Source organism: Vidua macroura, chromosome 10 (assembly GCF_024509145.1).
Source record: "Vidua macroura isolate BioBank_ID:100142 chromosome 10, ASM2450914v1, whole genome shotgun sequence".
NCBI lineage: Eukaryota > Metazoa > Chordata > Aves > Passeriformes > Viduidae > Vidua > Vidua macroura.
Window position 1 is genome coordinate 17,490,655 of NC_071580.1, and position 21,145 is coordinate 17,511,799.

A 21,145-nucleotide genomic window follows, 5' to 3' on the forward strand; every position below is an offset into this window, starting at 1 on the left:
TGAATTCCATGAGGTTCCAGACAACCCACTTTTCCAGCTGACAGGCTCCTCTGCACAACAGCCCCACCCTCGAGTGTACTGGCTGCTGCCCCCAACATGCCACCAGCTGGGACCTCCTGTGTTTGCACTCTGCCCCATCATCCAGGCCTTCAATAAAGACATTAAGCAGTATTGGAGTCACTGTCAGCCACTGAAGGCTGCCCAGTAACTCTGCTCTATGGCTCACAATCCTTGCAGCCAATGGTCCCTCTTACCCACCTTTATGTGAACAGTTTGGCTGTACAGGTACCACAGGAAGCCATGCCAAAGGCATTGCTACAGTCCCAGTACACAACATCCACCCTGTCCTTGCCCACAGAGCCAGCTGCCACACAAGGCAAGCAGGCTGACTCTGAAATGTTAAGGGCCAGAGCACCTTGTCACCTACTCCATCCTTAACACTGAGGGACCAACACAGCAAAAGGTACATGCAAAATAACCAGAGACAGGAGTAAAAACTTATGTAAATGGAAACTGCTACATACTCATCACCATGGTCTTCTCAAACTGAAATAGACTTGTGCTCAGAGCAAAGAGGAACTGTTCAAATATAAATCTTATTAGACTTGCTTCCAAAATCTGAAAAAAAGTATAATTGATAGGCATCTTTAGTGTATCTAGGCAGGAAATCAGGAAATTCTGCACACCTGGCTTTTACAGCCCACCTCTTACTGAAAGAGGGTAAATGTGGCACAGGAGGGAAAAGGCCAAAGCCTGTGAGGAACAGCAGTTTCTGGCATGTCCTGAGGGACAAGATGTGCCCCCCTGAGAGCATCACAGAAGCCAGCCAGGCTGGGCTTAGTTAGGTAAAGGACATATTAAGGAGCAATGATGAAACAGACATTTAAACAGCTATAGCACACTGAGACCAGCATTCAGTACATTCCTGACCAAGAAAAAACGGCCAAACCAAAATCAAAATTGAAGAACTGACAAAATATCCAGATAAAACAAAACTTGCACGCACAGATGAAGGTTTGACGTCAACTCCTGAAACTGAGTCAATGAATTCATGTGTGATTTTTGTTTGTTTGTTTCAGAAACTTGGGAATCTGTACTGATTTGAGATGAAAAAAAAAAATAAACCGCTCACAAATTCATTGAGCAAACTATAATTACTAAAACTATTCTCCCCATCTGCCAATAGCTACTGGTTTCTCTAGTCACTAAAGCAAAAGGCTACCAAGTGCACCGTTTCTACCTTATGCAGTATTTTTTTATTTGAAAACTCTGATGTTCTATATAAAATCTAGATAACGTTTTCTTAGTACATAAAGCAAAGCAAAAAAGAGTTTTGTTTTCAGACTCTGGGATCAAAAGCCATAAAAACTTCAGGGAAGACAGGTACTCACGCTGGTAGTTGCACATAAAGCAGGCCTGGGCTGCAATCATCCACTCAGCTCTGGTCTCACAGAAGATAGCAATGTTAGTCTTTGGCTGCTGACCCAAGACTGCTAAGCCATTTCCAAAATTAACAGCTTTAATGTACACATCTTCGTAAGAAAGCCAGGTGTACTTGCCAAGGATGACCTAACAAGAATAATAAAATCAATTTAGAAAATGAAAATCCTTAACAAATGCCCTACTAGATCTTCAGCCATGTGAAGAATCCAGGGATGTTTGAGTAACACGTGCTTGAATTGTAACAGCAGTTTACTCAAGATAAAGATGACACTTTTTCTTGCCAAAAGCTACAGGGCCTGTGGAAGTTCCAACATAAATACCATATCACAATGCAATATCTCCATCCATGTTACCACCTCAGTTTCTCTTTTCATAGAAGGGAAAGCATATGATTCTCACCATCTTTCATAGCTTCAGGAGCCCTCTGAAAGACTGTTTGGTTATCTGGCCCACATACCTCTCCTTCTTAAAAAAAGTTTGGTTTATGTAAAGGATGGGAAGCACTAGTTAGCACAGTACATTCTCTATATTTGCTTTCTTGGATATTTGGGCTACAATTCTACACAAACATGACACTCAGATGTTCATTTAAAAAAAAAAAAATTAAGAAATGGAAACTGGACTCCAGAAAGCAGTATATCCATGGGCCCTCAGTCAGAAATTGTGAAATACCTTTCCCTTTGTTCTGAAACAAATGTCAAGGGGATGAGCAGTAATACTTTTGCCTTTTTTTTTACTGTTACACAAAAGTGGGAGAGGAGACAGGATAGGAAATTACTGGCAAACTTCATTTCTGAGAAGTCATGTAGAATGTATTATGCAATCTCACTTTTCCATATGGGAAAGCTGGTGCACAGTAAAACTCGATTTGAATTTACAGGTCACTACCCAGATTTCTGTGTGCACTTGCACCTTGCAGTACTACTTCCTTACTGAGTGACAGGATATTTCTTTGAGACCAACCTAGACACATTCATATGAAGATGTTTTATACTGAAAATCAATACTCTAAATTATCATATCCTAGCCATCTATTTATATAAGCACACTGACAATTCTGAAAAACTATGTTGCAATCAAGTATTTCAGACATGTCCTTTCCAAAGCATTAGTAATAACTGCAAACATTAAAAAAACTAGAAAAAGCTACAACTACAAAAGCTCCTTCATTCTTTTTTCCGTATTTCATTCATCAATGGGAACTAAATTTCAAACTTTGGGCTGCTAAATCTAACAATTTTTGACATGTAACTACATTTCTAATGAGTCTGTATTTCCACATCTGCTTCTTTAATAAAATATATTTTAAAATATCTCTCAAACTCTAATCGAAAAATAAAATTTAGTAGATTTCCTTTGTCAAGACACTTTTACAAACTGTTTCATAGTTAAAATTAGTTGTAACAATGAGTTGTACCTACTACAGCTTTACTGCATATTGCTCATTAACCTATTTGTTCAGTAGGACAAACAGGTACATGTGCAGCTGCTTGGAATTTCATAAATGTCCTTATGGGAAAATATCATTTAACAAGCCCAACAAACAACATTTGTCAATAACAGCAATATATAGCAATTCCACCAGAAAATACAGACTTCTCACACAAATATCTGCTCAGTTTTTCCTAGCTTATTTCCAGAAGCTCTGTTTCAGTGGCAAACACGCTGCTTCAAACCTCAAAACCTTTCTGGAGCAAAAAGATCAGGCTGAAATGGCAGCACGTGGGGCAGGGGCTCCTTGTCACACCCTCTGAGGAAGAGGGGGGCCCTGGGAGTCCCTTTTTGTTTCAACACAGCAAGATATTTCTGGTTTGGAAAACTCTCACTGCTTCCAAAAAAAATATTGCACCTCTTCCTGTCCACTGAAATTTTGGTAATTTGGAATTTAAATTCCAATTTGGGATTTTTTTTCCCCCGAAGGCAGTATTTATGGCAGACGGGGAAGTTCTTGACAGGCTCATCAGCTGAAAACAATTTATAGCAGTGACTTGGGCAATACCCTTTCCCTCATTATACTCTGCCTACAGTGTAGCCTCAGGAAAACTGCTCACAAATAATTAGGCCAAGAAATACACACAGATTCTTGTTACTGTTTCTGGTAAGCTTGCCAATCCATAAGAGGTTTTAGCAATTTCCACCACTCTCACTGAACCGGGGAACATAAATCAGTAAATGGCCAAAAATTAATCTCTCCAAATAATACTTGCGATTCTGCTTTTCTCCCCTTTTTTTTATTATCTTAAATAATTCATCTTAAGCTTGTTGATATGTAGTGAAAGATCACCTCATTGGTGCTTTCTTTTCTTATAAAGGAAAAATCCTTTCTAAGGATGTGTAGACTGTTGGCTGTAGCTATTTGTATAAAAATACATTTCTGAAGAACATGGACATAAGAACTGCTAAGACCTTTTTCAATGCAGTAATTTTGAGTTTTACTTTCCTACTGCCTTCCATATATTCAAATTCCAGTGTTCCTTCCCCATGACCAGTGTTTCTTCTCTATTCCATCCCTATGACATTTATATTATATACACATTAGTGAATAACAGACACTCGTATATACATATTACTAAACTGGCTCTAAGTCCCTTCCTCCTGCATTTCTCTATCAGCTTCCTCTGCAGGACACAGAGCAGGTTTATCTCATACTCCTCATGTTGGAGTGTGCCTCCAAACTCATTTCCCTTCTTGGCCTTGCCCTCAGTAGCTTTTGCTAACATTTTCCTATGTACAGTGCAAGAAAGACAAGGGCCTACTGGAGAGAGTCCAGTGGATGCCACAAAGGCGATGAGGGGTCTGGAGCATCTCCCTTGCAAGGAGAGACTGCGGCATCTGGGCCTGGTTAGTCTGGAGAAGAGAAGAGAAGACTGGGGAGATCTCATTAATGCATACAAATATCTCAAAGGGGTGCCAAGAGGATGGTGCCAGGCTCTTTTCAGTGTGCCCAGTGATGGGACAAGAAGTAAAGGCCATAAACTAAAACATAAGCAGTTCCATTTCAACACGAGGAAGAACTTCTTTGCATTGAGGGTGGAGAGCACTGGAACAGCTGCCCAGGGAAGGTGTGAACATTCCAAACCCACCTGGACATGTTCCTGTGCCACCTGCTCTGGGTGACCCTGCCTGGGCAGGGGGTAGGACAGGGTGATCTCCAGTGGTCCCTTCCAACCCTAACAGTTCTGTGATTCTGCTTCTGCTGCCAACAGGTGGTAAGACTGGCATTAGGCACCATAATCCTTTAAACACTCACACACATTTAACTCCACAACTTTCAGTGCTTACTTCTGCTCGATAACTCATGGAAAGAAACTAACTGTCCAAGAGCTGGCAGAAGGGCTAAAGAAGTGAGTTTGAGCACAGATGAGAGCAGCCAGCAGGGCCTGCAGCTCTGGGGTTTCACTGGAAACACAGCATTCCATAGGAAAACGCTGCCCTCTCGTGCTCCAGGCTTAAACTGCACGCTGAGGCACATTGTCACATGGAACAAAATACTAGGAAGTATCCAGATTATCAATACTTGGGAATCCAGAAAAGCAAAAACTAAACACACAGCGAGTATTTCTTTTACCTGGATTTTAGAAACATATTAAAATTTTTAGTACAAAGGTGTAATAAAACCTTCTCGATGAAGCTGCAAGGCTCATGTAGAGTCATTAAACTACCTGATCTCAGTTACCTTTAAAGGTCTTCCTAAAAGTACCTTATAAAGTTTAAGGAACATTGACTATGACTTGGAAACCAGCAATCATGAATTAAATACATCTTCCTGTAAAAGTATATTAAAATAATACAAAGGAAGTTATTTGAAATGCCCACTTTTGGCCTTTTTCACATGAACACATGGATTGCAGTTCAATATATCTGAAAACCCCCACTCTAACACACCACTTACATAGCAATCTATGGTTTTCAACATCTTAGGTGACTCTCTTGCTGCTCAATGACTTGGCATGGCAAGAACCTTCCCAAACCTTCACTTTAAGCTTCAGTATCAGCAGTAATGAGTAAAGCTCTGAGTTGCAAGAATTGCCCATGTGCTTGCTGATGCACCCAAGTCTCTCTAGCTTTAGATGCATCACCTTTCCCAGCAAAGCTGTGTTTTCCTCTCCCCACTATGTCTTATTTATTATGTTCCCAGTAATTCTGTTCTTGGTTACCAACCCTTTTTAAAGCTGAGGAAGACAAACAAACAACCCCAAAAACAAACAGACATCTCTCTCTCAAAATAAACCAATGGAAGAACACACACACAAAGCCAAATCGACATACCAACATAGATCAAAGCAAGCACCTGATATAACCTAAAACTGAGACGACACAAAATAATGAAGCTCATCTTTTGGGCATCATAAAATTTCAGCTGTGGTTAAATTAAGTCCCTTTTCCAATTAATTATACCTTTAATCTCAGAGGTATTTTCAACATTATTTTATACTGACTTAAATACATGGTTTATGAAATTAATATTAGGTATGCATGATATTGGAGAAGGAAATTGGAGAGTACATGACAGAAAGAACTAACCATTTATGAATTACTATGAAATGCAACAAGTGCATAAACAAGTATTTGTCTTTTATTTACATCCATTAATTTCTGCTACTTTGGAATCTCCAAAAAAACAAATATTTTTGCAACAGTACATTACCACAAAAATTCAAGAAATTACAGATTATCTGAGATATCATTGTTTTCTCAATAAATTTATGGGAGTATCTGATCTTAAAGATGTTATGAAGTTCTAAATAATTTTAGCTACAAGTGTGAGGACACTTAGTTTTCCCAATAATCAAAAGGTGAGTATTTTACTTTTTATATATATATATACACATATATAGACACATCTATATAAATAATTATAAAATATATTGCAGCTCCTGTCAAGTATAGAAATAAGACGGATTATACCTAAGAATTAAGCTTGTTGTACACCTTTTTGAAGGACTGCACCAAACCTCAGCAAGCTAGCTTTGTGCTAAAGGGAACCAGGCAATAAAAGGTGCCTGGAATGAAAGAAATCTAAGGAAGGGAACCCTGACATTTAGAATCAACAAGGTATCTTGTGAAATGTTCTGATTTTCCTCACTTGCTAACACATGCTATGAGGTCTTAAGAAACACTGTATTCCATTACAGAAAAAAAATTTAAAGGTGGACTTGTGTGATAATGCCACAACTTGGAACAAAGTAACAGGAGGGTAAGTGTGGCAATTGACCACAATGAACCCTTGTGTCAAGCTTAGACAAAAATTACCTAACTTGGGTAGTTTCTAAGCCTAAATACTCACAAACAAGTAATTTAAGTGGATCAACACAAACATCCTTCATCTTTCAAATATTCACAACGTTTTGCTTGCATAATGGAAAAGACTAAAACTCCTAAGTTCTTAAGTCTTACATTCACAAACATGATTAAAAAACAGGGCACATGTTTTTATGTAAAAAACAGCACAGCCAAAATTCTGATCTGTGCTCAGAAGCCGTTCTTCATACAACATGAACTTTGTTTCTTTATAGGGTAATGAGGCAGCAAAATGTGCATCAAGCAAGAGTACATGTAACCATTCATCCCAGCATTTCCTTCATTCTGCAAAACCACCTCCACAGCTAAAGGGAAGTTTCACTAAAAATAAAGTTTGTATAAAGATTTAACAGAACTAAACTTTGCCATATATTGTGACATTAACCAAATTAGATTTTAAACATACTCCTCTATCAGAGTTAAAACTAGCAGCATGAAGAGAAATGTTTTCCATCTGCACAGAAACTAATCTTAACAAAAAACTATCTATTGTGGATTTAACAATTTCTAATACAGAAATGCAGAACTTCAACACACAGAAATGCACAAATACGAACATTCTGTTGCAGTATTCTGCCCTTCTTCAGGCAAAAGTGCATTTCTCAATGTGCCTGAAAAAATACAAAGCAGCAAATGACAATACAGGCTTGAACATAATATACTATAAAAAGTCAGTCCCTTGAAACAACAGAGCTGTTTTCAGATACTGAAATCACACCTCCCACACACATCAGGATTACAGATTAGCAGAGTAGTTCACCTTAAAGGAGACTCAAAGCAAAAAAAGACTCTTCCAATAAAATCTGAGCAATCCTTTTCCTAACAAAAAATTCATTTAAGTCCTGAATTGCCTGGATAGAACAGAAAATCCTTAAATCACAACTAAGACTGCTGGAAAGGCACATCTGAGTACTGGTGTCTAGTAATTTTTGTATATTTATCCGATGACAGTTTAGAATAAAACAAAGGGAGACTTTTTAAAATTCATTTTAAAAAGAAACCTTTAAAGCCGCTTACATCACCAGCTGAATATTAAAAACAAATACCTAAAACATACTTGTGTTTTTTCTTTGACTGAAACCATAAATAGGATATCTATTCAAGAGTACAAAAACATTTAGATTTGGTTTAAATGCCAAGTACTGAAAGATTGGGAATTAGATCATTTAATTCTTTTCACAGCTACTGAATCTAAGCAGAGAAATTTATTTTTTCCCCAGCTTTGCTTTACTGGACTACAAGTGCTGCATAAGAAAGTAAACATACTTTGGAAAAAAAAGTCTTGAAGGCAGACCGCAAAAAGACTTACCTTTTTAAAAACTTTTCCTGACGGCTGGATTTCATCTTCCTCTTTCAGAATTTCACGTGTTCCCAAGAGTTTTTTGTCCTTATATTTAGTTTTAGCGTATTTAAAGACTTTGTCGAGTGTATCACACCCAGGATATAAAACTGAAGCTAAGCAATGCAGACTGTTCACAGATCTGTATGCACCCCCAGGCTTGTTATTCACAGGTCTGGCTTTAACCTGCTTGGCTTTTGCTATAGCCTGCTTTGATCCTGAAAGTATGTACCATGGAATGTACGTTACAAGGGAGTACACCAGGACTATGAAGTTTATAAACTGTAAAAGAACAGGGTTGATGTTATGCTTCAACTTCATTTTGGCTGCTTGAGAATGTTACAAGAGACAGTTTGGAAACATGGATCAGCTAGACAGGGGTCCAAAAAGATCTGAAAAGAGAAAAGAAAAGGTTTGTAGTAAACTATCGCTGTTGGCAGGGGGACATTTTTAAACATGATATTACAATCCATATCCCAGTAGGGGTCTTTATGCAGGAGTTAAAAGTCTGAACCCCACCCACAAATGAAAGCAGACACATGAGGTGGAACTGTTCCATTCCCCTTTAGCAGACTGCAGTACAATGACATGTGCATCACAGGTATTTATCTGAAAACATTTTGTGATTATACAACTTAAAAGATCCTCATCAACATCAGAGCACCTCCATGAGCACCTTGACTAGGAATCTCTGTGACCTCTGACTGTGAATCATCAGCCTCCAAACAAGCCCTAGGAACACAGGCAATGTCATCACTCTGCACATGGGAACCTCGACCATTAAGGATGTTGAAAGGTTTCCCAAGTGTTGGACACACTGGGACACCCACCTGAGAGAAGGAAATATGTGTATGTGACAGAACTTTGCTGGTTTATTCCTTGGAACTTCCCATTAATCTTATGATTTCAGTCTCAGAACCAGTATCCAATGAGCCCACTTGTATCAATAAACATGAGCTAAGTAATATTGGGTAAATACCAGAAAAGAGCTTATTAATATCCCCAGATTCTTAACAGCACAATGAAGAGACATGTAACTTTTTCCAGAGTCCTTAATGATGCCAGGATATTCACTTTGTCTTTTTTAAAAGCATAATTTACAATATCCAATGACCACAATGATGATACAACTTTCTAATATAGTCTACTGTTGAGTCATGAAATTATGCAATCTGTCTAAAAGATTAAAAAGGTAAATCAACAAAATAACTAAAATCCCTATGGAAATCAGGGATGGTTGCCATAATGGCTAAAGATGAATTTCTGCAACAGTCAGTGAGTCACTAGCTGAAAAACAGTGTTTTGTACGTAATAAACTACAAATGCACTTCACTCAGTTAATCTTTCAGACATACTGATACAACTTATTAAAAGCAGCATCATAAATCAAGCACCGAATAATGTACACGTAAGATGCACAGCTTTTGACAATTCGAAATTAAGTTTTATTCATGAGATGTATTATTCTTTGCTGATGTCTTAGTCTCTTTGACTTTTCCTACGTTAACTCTCTGAAAACCCTAAAGAACAGAAATTTGAGTTGAAAAAAGTAATGTTTAAATCATGTAAGTTCCTTCAGTAGTAATGGAAAGAAACCTTGTTTCATTAATCCTAGATCTGCAGTCATTTTGGGAATGGATCAATCCAGCATCCTTCATTTCTAGGATGAGATTCATTCCATCTTTCCCCGAAACATAAAACTTCCTAAAACTCCAAGCAAAAATATTTTATGACCATCTTTTTTTTTTTTCCCTAACAAGCTGCTGTCATCTCACTGTTAACACTGCATCATTACAGGCAGTTTGAAGGAACCAAACAACATCGAAGTCTGTTCTGCAGAGCACCCTGAGAAACATACTCAAATGGACCATAGGAGCTCTTCACAGTAGAAACATACTGCAACAAGCAGCAGTGGAGGAAAGATTTAAAATATAAAAAAAATTAAATGGAAGTGCATATATTTTAATTTTTAGATCAAAGGCAAAAAGCAGTGACAAACAGAAAACAAACTTAAATAGGCTAAAGGGCAAATCAGTAATCGCTTGAAGAGACTTATGTTCTTAGACTGTCACTGAAGGATACTTAATGAAAATAATCATGAGCCAGCCAATCAGCTACTGCAGGCCAGAAAAAATATACTGGTGTTGATAGCAGCACAGAACAAGATGTTTATAAGCTGAATCCAGAGTTCACACAACAAGAGTTTACTCATTTTTTACCAAGTTTTATGTTGCACTGTTATTTTGCCTGGCACAGTTCAGGAGATGAACATCTTTTTTCTCCTTATAAAGCTGGAAAATTTCTCTCTGCCTAAAAAGTAGAAATAGGATTTAACCAAACACTGCTACATAAGAAAATTAAAGTAACTTATTTAATAGCTTTAGGCAAACTAAATTCTTTCTCCAAAGAAAAACTAAAATTCTTTCTCCAAAGAAATTCCCTACTGACAAATAGTCAAGGCTGTTAAAATAATATTCTCTCTAGTTTTCATAACTTTCCTTGGTTAGAGAGGCACTGAACCCTTTCAGAACAGCAGCCTCCCATTTCATTTTGCAGTTAGTTATCCCAACAGATTTATTCTTTCCTCAGAAGGAGAGCGAACCTTTTCCACTATTTCTATAACCATGCCAAAGCGTCACGTCAAGCCGTCTCCTCTGGCTTACCCTTGCATAATAACCCCCAAACCTGGAAATCTTTGCTTTGAATTGCAAACATAAATTGTGCTTTGCTCACCATTTCATAAAAGGCTGCATTGCAAGAAAAGGTCTAAGGAACACTCCAAGAGGACAGATTAAAGGGAAATGTCTTGGACTATTCCCTGGCTCAGAAAAGCAAGGAACGTGCTCTAGAAATCTGCTCTGATGTACATCTAATAAATTACTAATTATTTCAGTTGCTCTTTCATAAAAGTGAGGCTATTACAAGTCATCTATTGAAAACAGTTTATTTTAAGAATTAAAACCATTTTTTCACTCAAAATTTAATGTTTTTAAGATTAAAATTTATCTTTTGCAAATGAAGTTTCTTGTCTTACAGGCCGAGTAAGACTCCATTTTTTTCCTTCAAAATCTTGTAATTAGGAGATAGCAAAGTTTAGCAAGAGAGGGAACTCGGGTGCCAATGTCTTAGCCATGGATTTCAGACTGTGATATTTACAGAGTATCTATCCTTGGAACTAATTGTAATTACCATTGTAATTGGACATGGGAAAAGTGCAATGCCTTTTGGAACAAGAAATAAAAATACATTCCAGTAGTTTCATTAGAAGAATAAGCTCCAGGATCTTTGTAGGGCGATGGTTCTAAGGAGAGCTGAGCCATGACACAGAGTTCCTTGGTGGCAATATAAAGGCTCCCTCTCTTTTCTTGTGTAACTGAAGAATAGAAGTTGCATTTTAATGCATCATTTTGTTTATTTGTTTGCTATATTGTTGAAGAGGTAAATACCAGCTAAGCAAAGGAGATGCAGTTTAAAATGCCTTTGTGCCCAACAGATTTATAACTGCCATTCTCAGGAGTACATCAAAGCCAGCTAAATGGATCACTAAACATTCAATTAAAAAATCATTTTGATGACAATGTAGAAGCAAAACTCTACCCTGACTTGAGGCTGGAGTGCTAGATGTAAGGCAATTATGTTTTACAGCACGCAAAACCAATGCAGCTGAACTTGACAGTACATTTTCTATTGTTTTTTTTTCCTTATAAAAAAGCTCATTCAACCTCCATTAAGAAAACCACTTTTAATGACAATGTAAAAGAACAACATTGTTTTCATTAAAATATAATGCTTGCTCATGCATTCTTCTCTATAACAATTACTATTTCAAACCTTTAATGTATGCTATTTTAAAAACTCAAAATTAAAATACATTATTAAAAATCAACTTGCAGAACTAATCTAAAAATTAGAATTTTTAGTGAAATTTTCAAGGTTATATTAGATCTGGAAGGTCTAAAAGGGAAGCAGTGTTTGCTGTTTAACATTCTGCCTTAAAAAAAATAGTACCCCAAAAAACCAAAACTTTGAAAGGTTTAGTGAAATACTATACATGGTTTGAACATGTAACTGAAGTACAATATGTTGTGTTTTTTAATTTTGGAAGTAGATGACTGCTTCTGACCATGAAAAGAGTGTAAGCAAACCCATCATTTTGGGGCAGGGAACAGAAAACAGAGGAAATGATCCTAAGCAGTTTTTGCAAGTATGAGACTATGGCACAGTGACAAAGTTCACTGCACTTTCAGCACTGGAATTTTGTTCTTAGGTAGCTCCTGCTTAATCACTGACAAATAAAAACACATGACATGTGGTAATATTCTAACTCAGTGGTTTGGTCTGCAGATTAGCTGTAAACACTCAGGTTCTTACAGAACATACATCCATCCTGCTGGTTTCACATAATCCTGCTGGGGTTTTTGAGGATTCAGTGCTCAGACCCTGACTAGTGATACAGGAAAGGCTGGGAGGTGAAATCCTGGACGAAAGAGCTGCTAATTTGTACAGAATTACAACTTATAGAAAAATCTGTTCAAGCAAAGGGTTCTGGACATGCATAAGAGCTGTTCAAGTTACATGTAATTCATGTTTAGTCTGGCAGTCACCAAATGGGAAAGAGCAAGACCATAAATTAAGTTTGACACACTTTTTCAACAGCAGAAAGAAGCAACAACCAGAGCACTCATTCATGAGTCTGGAGAAGTAAATCAGTACTTTTCAGGACTGATCCTTCTTAATATATAATCAGTGATTTGGCCTGATATACTACTTATACTAATACTGTTAAACCCTTTAGTTTCAGAAGAAAACTTTTGTTAGATAAGAAAGAAAAAAATCCTTCAAGGAATGTGTTTGCTAATTGACCTGCTTATAACAATTACATTACAATAAAAGCACGAATTAACAAGAAAAAATGAACCTTATGCAACTTCTCATCGTGGCAGGTACAGGTACAAGAGCTGATACAAGATGTTCCAGTCTCAGTTTATTCAACAGGAGATGTCACAGGCAACTGCATGAAACCAAAAAATGGAAAACTCCCATTAAATATGGTAATTATAAAACACATCCTCCATTTTTTTTCACTCATATTTTGAAATAAATAAAAACTTTTTCTCATCTGATACTGCACTGTATCACCTCAGAGAGCCTAGGCCCACTGCAAGTTAACACACAGCCACTGCCTGGACTTCAGTCCTCTACAATCAAGGTTGTTGCAACAGCTTTGGCTAAACGCAGGAGCTCATGGTACTTTGTCTCCCTGACAAATCCTAACTGCCCAGCACCTTTTAGTGTACACTGCTTCTACCACTGGGGGTAGGAAAAAATAGACCTATCTTTGTGTATCCACCCACAGAGAAAATGCACTTCAGCCTGAGTAATAAAATATTCTTGAACACTTTACAAAAAGACTTAATAGTAATCATTATAGCTATTGATTTTGCTCTACTATACATTAAAGTTTTATTTATTGTCCTTTGCAGAAAGAAGTCTTGAAAACCTGTGCCAGCAAATCACATTTAAAATAGGCAAATGTAAACATTTTGTACCTATTACCTTTCTGCAAACATTACTATTTACACAGTTCTTAAAGATAATCTTTTCCAATTTCAGTGGATTAACTATTTGCTGCTTGAGGTGAGCATCCAGGGTGCTCACTGCCCCATTTTTTGACTTCCATGACTTCACACCTACTAACCAAACTCCAACCCAGAGATTCCAAGATACTCTTGCAAAAAAAACATTTGGGTCAACAATTTATAGTTGTAGAAATACATATTAAATTTCTCTTATCAGTGAATCTTGCATCCCCTGATTTATTAACATTCACTGAAAGGATAAAAAGGTTATTCACTGGGTTAGGCTTTAATGGACAAAATAACCAAGTAGCTTCATGTACTGCCCAATCTCTTCATTACAGAACAATAGGAGTTCTTGAGACAATGTAACAAAGCCCTTAATACAGACTGTACCAAACTGTACAAAAAAATAGCCTATATTAGTTTACATCTGGACTTAAAAAGTAACATTAACAACCCTGAAGAGGCAGACTTTTACATCTGGAATTCAATCAAGAGCTATTTGCTAGCACTCTGCAAGTAAGCCTTTCTTTTACAAAAAGAAGAGACCAAAAAGAAAGAAATCCCCATTACTGATTTATAAATACTCATGTAGTCATCTATATAGAAATAAGAAGGCAAACCAAATGTGCAGACACGACAGGCAATGCTTCACAAGCCAGCTCCATGGACTGTGAACGGTGCAGAGGAGAATCCCAACCATGTACCTATCCAAGGGGAAGGTCTCTTTTGCAATGGATTTAAGGGACAGTTATATTTGAAAACAGATGTTCTTCACAGGTACAGCACAAGTGTTTTCACATATTTCTTGAAACAGAGAGGCTAGAAATCCCAACAAGCCCTAATGAATGCTGGAAATGGATGCTTTGGGTCCCTGGAGAGGGCTGGTGCTCAGCACATCCTCCCAAATTGGAAGAAACAGCAGAGTGGGCACAAGGACACACCTCACCTCCCCAGCTCGCCCTTCACTGCTTCCCACAAGCCTCTCCTCCCACCGGCTCCTGCACTCCCTGAGCACTGCTGCTGCCCTGGCACTGCTTGTGGGAGCTGTGTGCTCTCCAGGGCCCAGCACCCTCCAGGCCATCCCGGCAGGCCCCGTGGTTTCCACACAAGTGCACACACTGTCCTTGTCCCCTGCTTGCTGATTTTCCAGCCTCCCCCAAGTCACCCTTTTCCAGACTGCTGCCTGAGTCTCAGCATCACTTCTAGCACAAGGGAGACCTTCCATGAGCCTCCCAAACATCCCCAAAACCCTTCTCCAGGCAGACCCAAACCCTGTCACAAACAGGAGTGCCTCTCTGCAGTCAAGCTGGGAACAGGTCCATGGCTCTGTCCCAAAGGACATTTTCAGCAGGGAGGAAAAGCACTGCTCAGCACACTGACCCCCAGGAACCATCCCAGCAGGACCTCCCTCAACAGCCCCACATGACCACACTGGGCTGGTCACAGGCATTGAACAGCCTCTGCTACAGAAAGATCTAGAAGAGGATTGCATGGGTGTAACACGGGTGCACACTCAGCCACAGGTTCTTCTGAAACACTTTCAAGCCAGCACACAAGAATGAAACTAATTCCCACATCAACTCCAGTCCCTGACATCTCAATCCCAGTCCTGAACAGGAGACAACCTGTCTCTCCCTGGACCTTGCCCTCCCTGCTGCTCCACATTCTGTGAACTGCTGTGGTCTCACACAGAAAGAGGGATGGTGGGAGACCACACTTGCTATTGATAACATCTCTGCTCTCAAAAGGAAGCAGATCTTCAGGGCATTGAGAGAATAAACACTCTCTGACAGGACACGTAGGTTAATTCTGAGCTACCTTATTCAGATCATCTGTAGCTTCCAGCTGTGACCCACCTCTAGCACAACCCTAGGTGAATCCTAATGCTCTTTAAATGCTTCCCCTCACTCTGCCAGGGAACACAACCCTGGCAGATGGCCAGAGCCAACGCAGCACTCCCACTCCTGCTTCCACAACTCGACCCACTCAACGCTTCAGCTTAAGCAAATCTACAACTCAGCTCCAGTCCCGAGGGAAGCTGAGGCACTGCTCTGCAAGAGCATGGTTCTGAAAAGCACAGCAGGGCACACAGACCGGCAGGGAAGAGGCATCATGACCTGGAACAAACCACTTTCCAGGTAGGAGTTTAACAGACCGCTGGGGCAGCAAAGGTTGTGCATGAACTGCACAGCCTGAGGCTCTGATTTCAGTTCGGCTCCGGCAGATTTAAAGCTGGGCTGCTAATAAAAACAGACTGCTCATCTCCAAAAGGTAATTCCACTCTTGCCCTCCATTGTACCAACACACGAGCGCCTGTGTGGCTAGGAAGGAGTCAGATTAGCTTGTTGATCCAGTTTAAACCCTCTCCTTCTCAGGGTGGAATGGTGGATTTTCCTTTGTATCAACTTCGATATGATTTGAGCCTACCATGAGTCACTGCAACCACCTAAATCAACAGAAAATTAGCACTACAAAAGATGTTATCCTTCTGCTATTGCAAACTGACTAACCTAACCATGACAGGAGTGACTGACAAGGCAAAACCGGAGGAGGAGAGGGAAGGAGCCTGGCACTGGAGCTGCAAATGAAAGCCCACTGGGCTGTGGAAGAAGCGGGCTCAGCACAGGGACAGCAGGACACCCTGTGACACGGGGGTCACAGCACATGCGGGATCAGGGCAGAGCTGCGGACAGGGATTAACCTGCTGCTCTCCTACGAATGATCTCACTACTTACTTTTATAGGAGCTCAGCCTTGGGGGTTTCAAGTGCTACAAGCTTAAATACCTTTAAACTTTGGGTATAGGTTAATACACATCCTATAAATATAAAGGAGTTTAATTCATGTCCTTCACATGTCAATGCTACGTTTGTAAAATGATCCTCCCATTTCCTTAGAAGCTAGCCAGAGGGCATATTATTAGGATAAATAAATTAATATGCCCTTGTTAAACACCAAAATACTACAAAAGTAGGAATTACATGAATCAAAGAAGTCCTTCTACGCTAGAAAGACACTCTCTATGGTATTAACTAAATTTTGATACAAAGGAAAAAGTTTTATTATCTAGAAAAGATTCCTTTTCCTCTTAGTAGGTTTATTTACATCAACTGGAAAAAAATCACACCTTGTGTTGGCAGACAATAGGGAGACAAACACAGTAGCACAGAACTAAACTAGATAGAAGGAAAGTGACATTTCTGAAGGGCACAGAACTGTGCTTTCTCTAAAATAGAGCCTTAGTATATCCAGTTATTCTAAAAAGGTAATGGTAAGTGGGTATTAAAAACTTCTATTTGACATCAACATCTTTTAGGTACACTCAAGCCCCACTGTCTGAAATATCACTGCACACTGCAGGATAGCAAGGGCCCAGGTTCATACATCCCTCCTCTGCTTCCTCACGAAACAGAGTGACATTTATAAGAAACTGAAAGCTGAAGTGACATCACAAAGCAGACAAACAGATTTATTTCCCCACAAAAAAGCTACAGGAATCCAATGCACAGTCTGACTGCACGGGCTACAAACTTAAGTTTAAACCTTTGTTCTAGGTGAAAAATAAAACTAAATCAAAGCGAGTTCAACACTAACAAGCTCCAGGAACAATAATTAAACACTCCTAAAGCTACCTTGACCCACAACACGAACACCCTTCCAATAAAATCAACTAAAAATGCACACCTCATTGTAATACTGCATCTTAGATTTTTTTTCTATTTAAAACATTTTAAAACTTATTTTCTTTAAATAAGGGGGGGGGGGTTTAACTTATGCAAGACAGTTTAGATATTTAGTGGATTGACAAATACACCTTTATTAATAAGAACAATAAAACACAGCTCTAATGTGACAACTTTGTCAGCAAAACTGAAAGCACTTCCCAAAAAGAACCGTGCTAAAAACACATCCTTAAAATCATGTAACAAAGTAATAGCTATGCCAGAACACAATCCAGTGCTGCTCCATCTTTCATCTCCTTCCCCTCCCACTACATATATGCCACTTCATGGCAAATAAGTGTCTTAACTCTTTTCAGGCACTTTACCAGATACTGTCAATACACTGCTTCCATTCCTTTTAACAAGCAATTATTAGAGCATTTAAAAAATGCATTTAGTGCCAAACTAAATTAAATGTTTTCATGTTTGTGACAGATATAAAAAGAAACTAACGGGTAGAGTACCTTGCTAGTGGAGAAGACATCAGAGAAACTTTGGTATCTGCCAATTCACTGCTAGAGAGAGATGAAACCACCAACTTCCCCAGCATACTGCTAGATTTTCAAACCACAGACACAAATTAAACACGGAAGAGTACATAAACAAGAACATCAATACCACGTATGAAAAAAGTCTGCATAAAAATAAGCCAGAAGCTTCACCAGTAACCTTTGCCTGCTGAAGAAGTTGTGTAACACCCCGAGCTTATCACTCCAAATTCCTACAGTCATTTTCCACTCGTTTAAGTCAATTGCCCTAAGTGCTTCCACTGGGAGGCAGACTGCTCCCCATCCCAATCCAAGGGACTCACCAGAACGGCTTCATGTGCTGTTTTCTACTACAAAACACAGCCTAAGATCAGCTTTCCAGTTTCTGGGAAATCTGAAATGCTAAGGCATGAACAGTTATGGCTTGTTTGTTTCTTAGAAAACAGAACAAAAATAGATGGTCTACTGCCATACATTCAGTGTGGTTTGTACTGTATCCTAGTCATGTATTCATTAGATCAGAACAACAACAAAAAAAATTAACAAAACAATCTCACATATTTTTAACTGTAAAGGTGCTTTGGGATTTTTTTTTCTCCAGCAGAAGCTATACATGCATAAAATTGTTCTCATTTACTTTTAGATGAATTTAGTTCATGTAATGCCACAGTAAAAAAATTATAACCCATTATCCTATATGCATTTTTCAATTAATTTTGGCCAGGTCCAAAATCTGGTAAGCCTGTATATTTATGTTGTCTTTGCCTTCTTTCTTTAATGTTTCTTCTCTGTTTGATGGGATTTTGTTAGAGATAACTGTTGGCCCTGATGCTGGCTCATTCCCTGGTGTGCAGTGTCAATTCACACACTAAGATGAGATATTTGATTTCTTTATTCTAGTTTTCACAAAGTAGGGATCTAGGTGTAACCCCACAAAGTCAGCAAAATTTTACACTAGCTATACATTTTACCAAGGACATCAGTGTTCCCTGGTTACAAATACACAGCCTTCTCACTGACTAGTAGTCAAACCCCTGTTCACTAGTCACCCTTCTCACTACTCCTTGCTAATTAGTCCACATGCAGAGCCCTTCTCTGCACTGGAGTCAGGGTCTGCTTTGAGTAGGGGGTCAATGGGTGGTGGCCATGACCCCCCCTGCCAGAATCACCTTTCCCCAGTTACTGCTCTGTCCTGCTGACTTCACTCCCAGAGGCTCTTGTCCAGACAGCCCTTTCATCTTGGGATTGTGTTCCCCTTCCCCCAAAACAGAAGATTAGCCAAGCCTACAAGTCTCTACAGGTTTCACAATGCAATTGCTTAATCATAACTGCCAACCTATAGCTACTAATTAACATCAAAACAACTGCACAGTTCGGTTCAAATCTTGAGGGACCTGATAACCTTACACCAGAAGCTCCTGAAAAACAAGAAGCAGATGAATACTCAGGTAACAAAACAAATCTGAGAGAATAAAATGAAGATACAGACTTCACAAGAAAAGGTGTGAAAATTATAAGTCTTTAGACAAATTTCTCATGAGAACAATATCAACCAGATGAACAATACTTATAAGAGGAATTTTACAACACATTTCAAAGCAAGAAGGATATCCACAGCATGATGTTAGCTATCAAAATGATAAAGTGGGATGTTTCACCATTTAATTTGAAAGGCTAAGCTGGTGACATTTTAAATACACTTTCTCTTTTGAAGGATAAATACATTCTCAGGTTCCAGTTATTTGGGGTTTTGCTAGATTTGGTTTGGTTGGTTAATTTTTTTTAAACATCATCATTGTGTCCAGTCATCTACAGTGATTTACTGCCAAAATAAATGGAATTAAGTAGATCCCACAAGAATATCTACTTTTCTTACACCCCATGCTTTCCACTGTAGTGCCTCAAACTCCAGAATAGGAACAACCCCTCTCCTCTGGCCTGCAATGGAAGTCACAAATCCTTCAGAAAGGATCACTGCCTTATTAAGAAAAGACTGCTGCTCCCAACCCATGTGCATGGCTCAGATCGTGTTATCCAACATTCACTCTCTATACAATGAGGAGATCCCCTCAAGCCACACAGCAGAAAAACAACAGGAATGCAATTTATAAAAATCACAGCCCTAGTAAGTCTTGCCTCAAACCAATATTCACACAAGATTCATTGGGAATTCAGAGTTTGCAGACTGAATCTCTCTGTAAGGATTAAGCAAGACATCTCAAAAGCAGTGTTTCACTCCAGCAGCAATATAAATGCAAAAAATAACCAGTGGAACTTTTCCTGAGCACAAATCCAAAGAGAGAAATGAAATTTGCCCTAAGTTCTGGGAATATGTAATTTTCACTTTTGGTAACTTTACCTCTGCCACAGGTTATAAAACCATTCTCAAAACCAGAGTCATCTGTTTCTTAGATTGCTCACAGTGGTGTCTGTGAAACCCCACATCCCAACCACCCAGGTTTACAGATGATTAAGCCTGACTCTTAAGCCAGTTTAACAGAAATACTATGCTTAAGATTTGGAGTATCTGTCCAAATGCAACTATTGTCCTGCAATGGCCAGAAACTGCCTCCCTCCTAGTATTTTTTAGGACCTAATGCTAAAAAAATTACTTCACTTTTTAACTTCAGATTTCAAAAAACTAAACCAAACCAATTTATAAAACACCAGAAATGCTGCACATACAATCAGCAGAAATGGGACTTCAACAAGTATTTCCTATGGATACAAGCATAGCACCATAAACACCAAATTGCCAAAAGGAACTGGAAAGCCTGGAAACCGTGGCCAAACCATTGACCAATCAAGCACTTGATGAAATCTGGGGAAGAGTACCAGAAAAGATGATTTTGGCTGTTAATGCTTCGGCCTCACTCCTCCATCTATTTATGGGCAGACAGCACATTTTGCATTCAACAAGTTGTGGGGTGACCGATGGGAAGTCACAAAAGGCTGAGCTACAGAAAGACAGGTAGGGCTGTTTCTCTGTAAACTGCTTTGTATGGTTTTTATTTCTCTTGGCTGCTCTAAAGTTCTGGGGACAGTGGGGGATATGGTATTACAAAAGAAAGAAACAGCCAAGGAAAAAGAAAATACTTCAAATTCACTGTTTTCCTAAAGAGCTACTTGATCTAGATTTTATATCTATACTGCTTGGGGAAAAATTACTCTTTTGTTCAAAATCCAGCACTATAATTTATTTAAACATGACATAAAGAAGCCTACCCTGATTATTTGAGTCATCATTCTATTTTCTAGCTTTAGAAACAAC

At 38.8% G+C, this 21,145-nt stretch overlaps 1 protein-coding gene across 4 annotated transcripts in view; it reads right to left on the bottom strand.

Annotated features, from left to right (window-relative positions):
* Positions 1–21,145, bottom strand: part of ACSL3 (acyl-CoA synthetase long chain family member 3) — a 50,519-nt gene that overhangs the window by 22,054 nt on the left and 7,320 nt on the right. For 3 of the 4 annotated variants that reach the window (XR_008438668.1, XM_053986542.1, XM_053986541.1), the window contains exons 2-4: positions 13,002–13,094; positions 8,054–8,475; positions 1,392–1,569 (exon numbers count right to left, since the gene is read on the bottom strand). Coding sequence is in view for 3 of the 4 variants with exons in the window: in XM_053986542.1 (XP_053842517.1) it covers positions 1,392–1,569; positions 8,054–8,404 (529 nt within the window). In the remaining variant the exon portion in view is untranslated. Of the gene's footprint in view, positions 1–1,391; positions 1,570–8,053; positions 8,476–10,302; positions 10,394–13,001; positions 13,095–21,145 lie in introns of all 4 variants that reach the window. The other variant, XM_053986543.1, reaches the window with a different exon arrangement.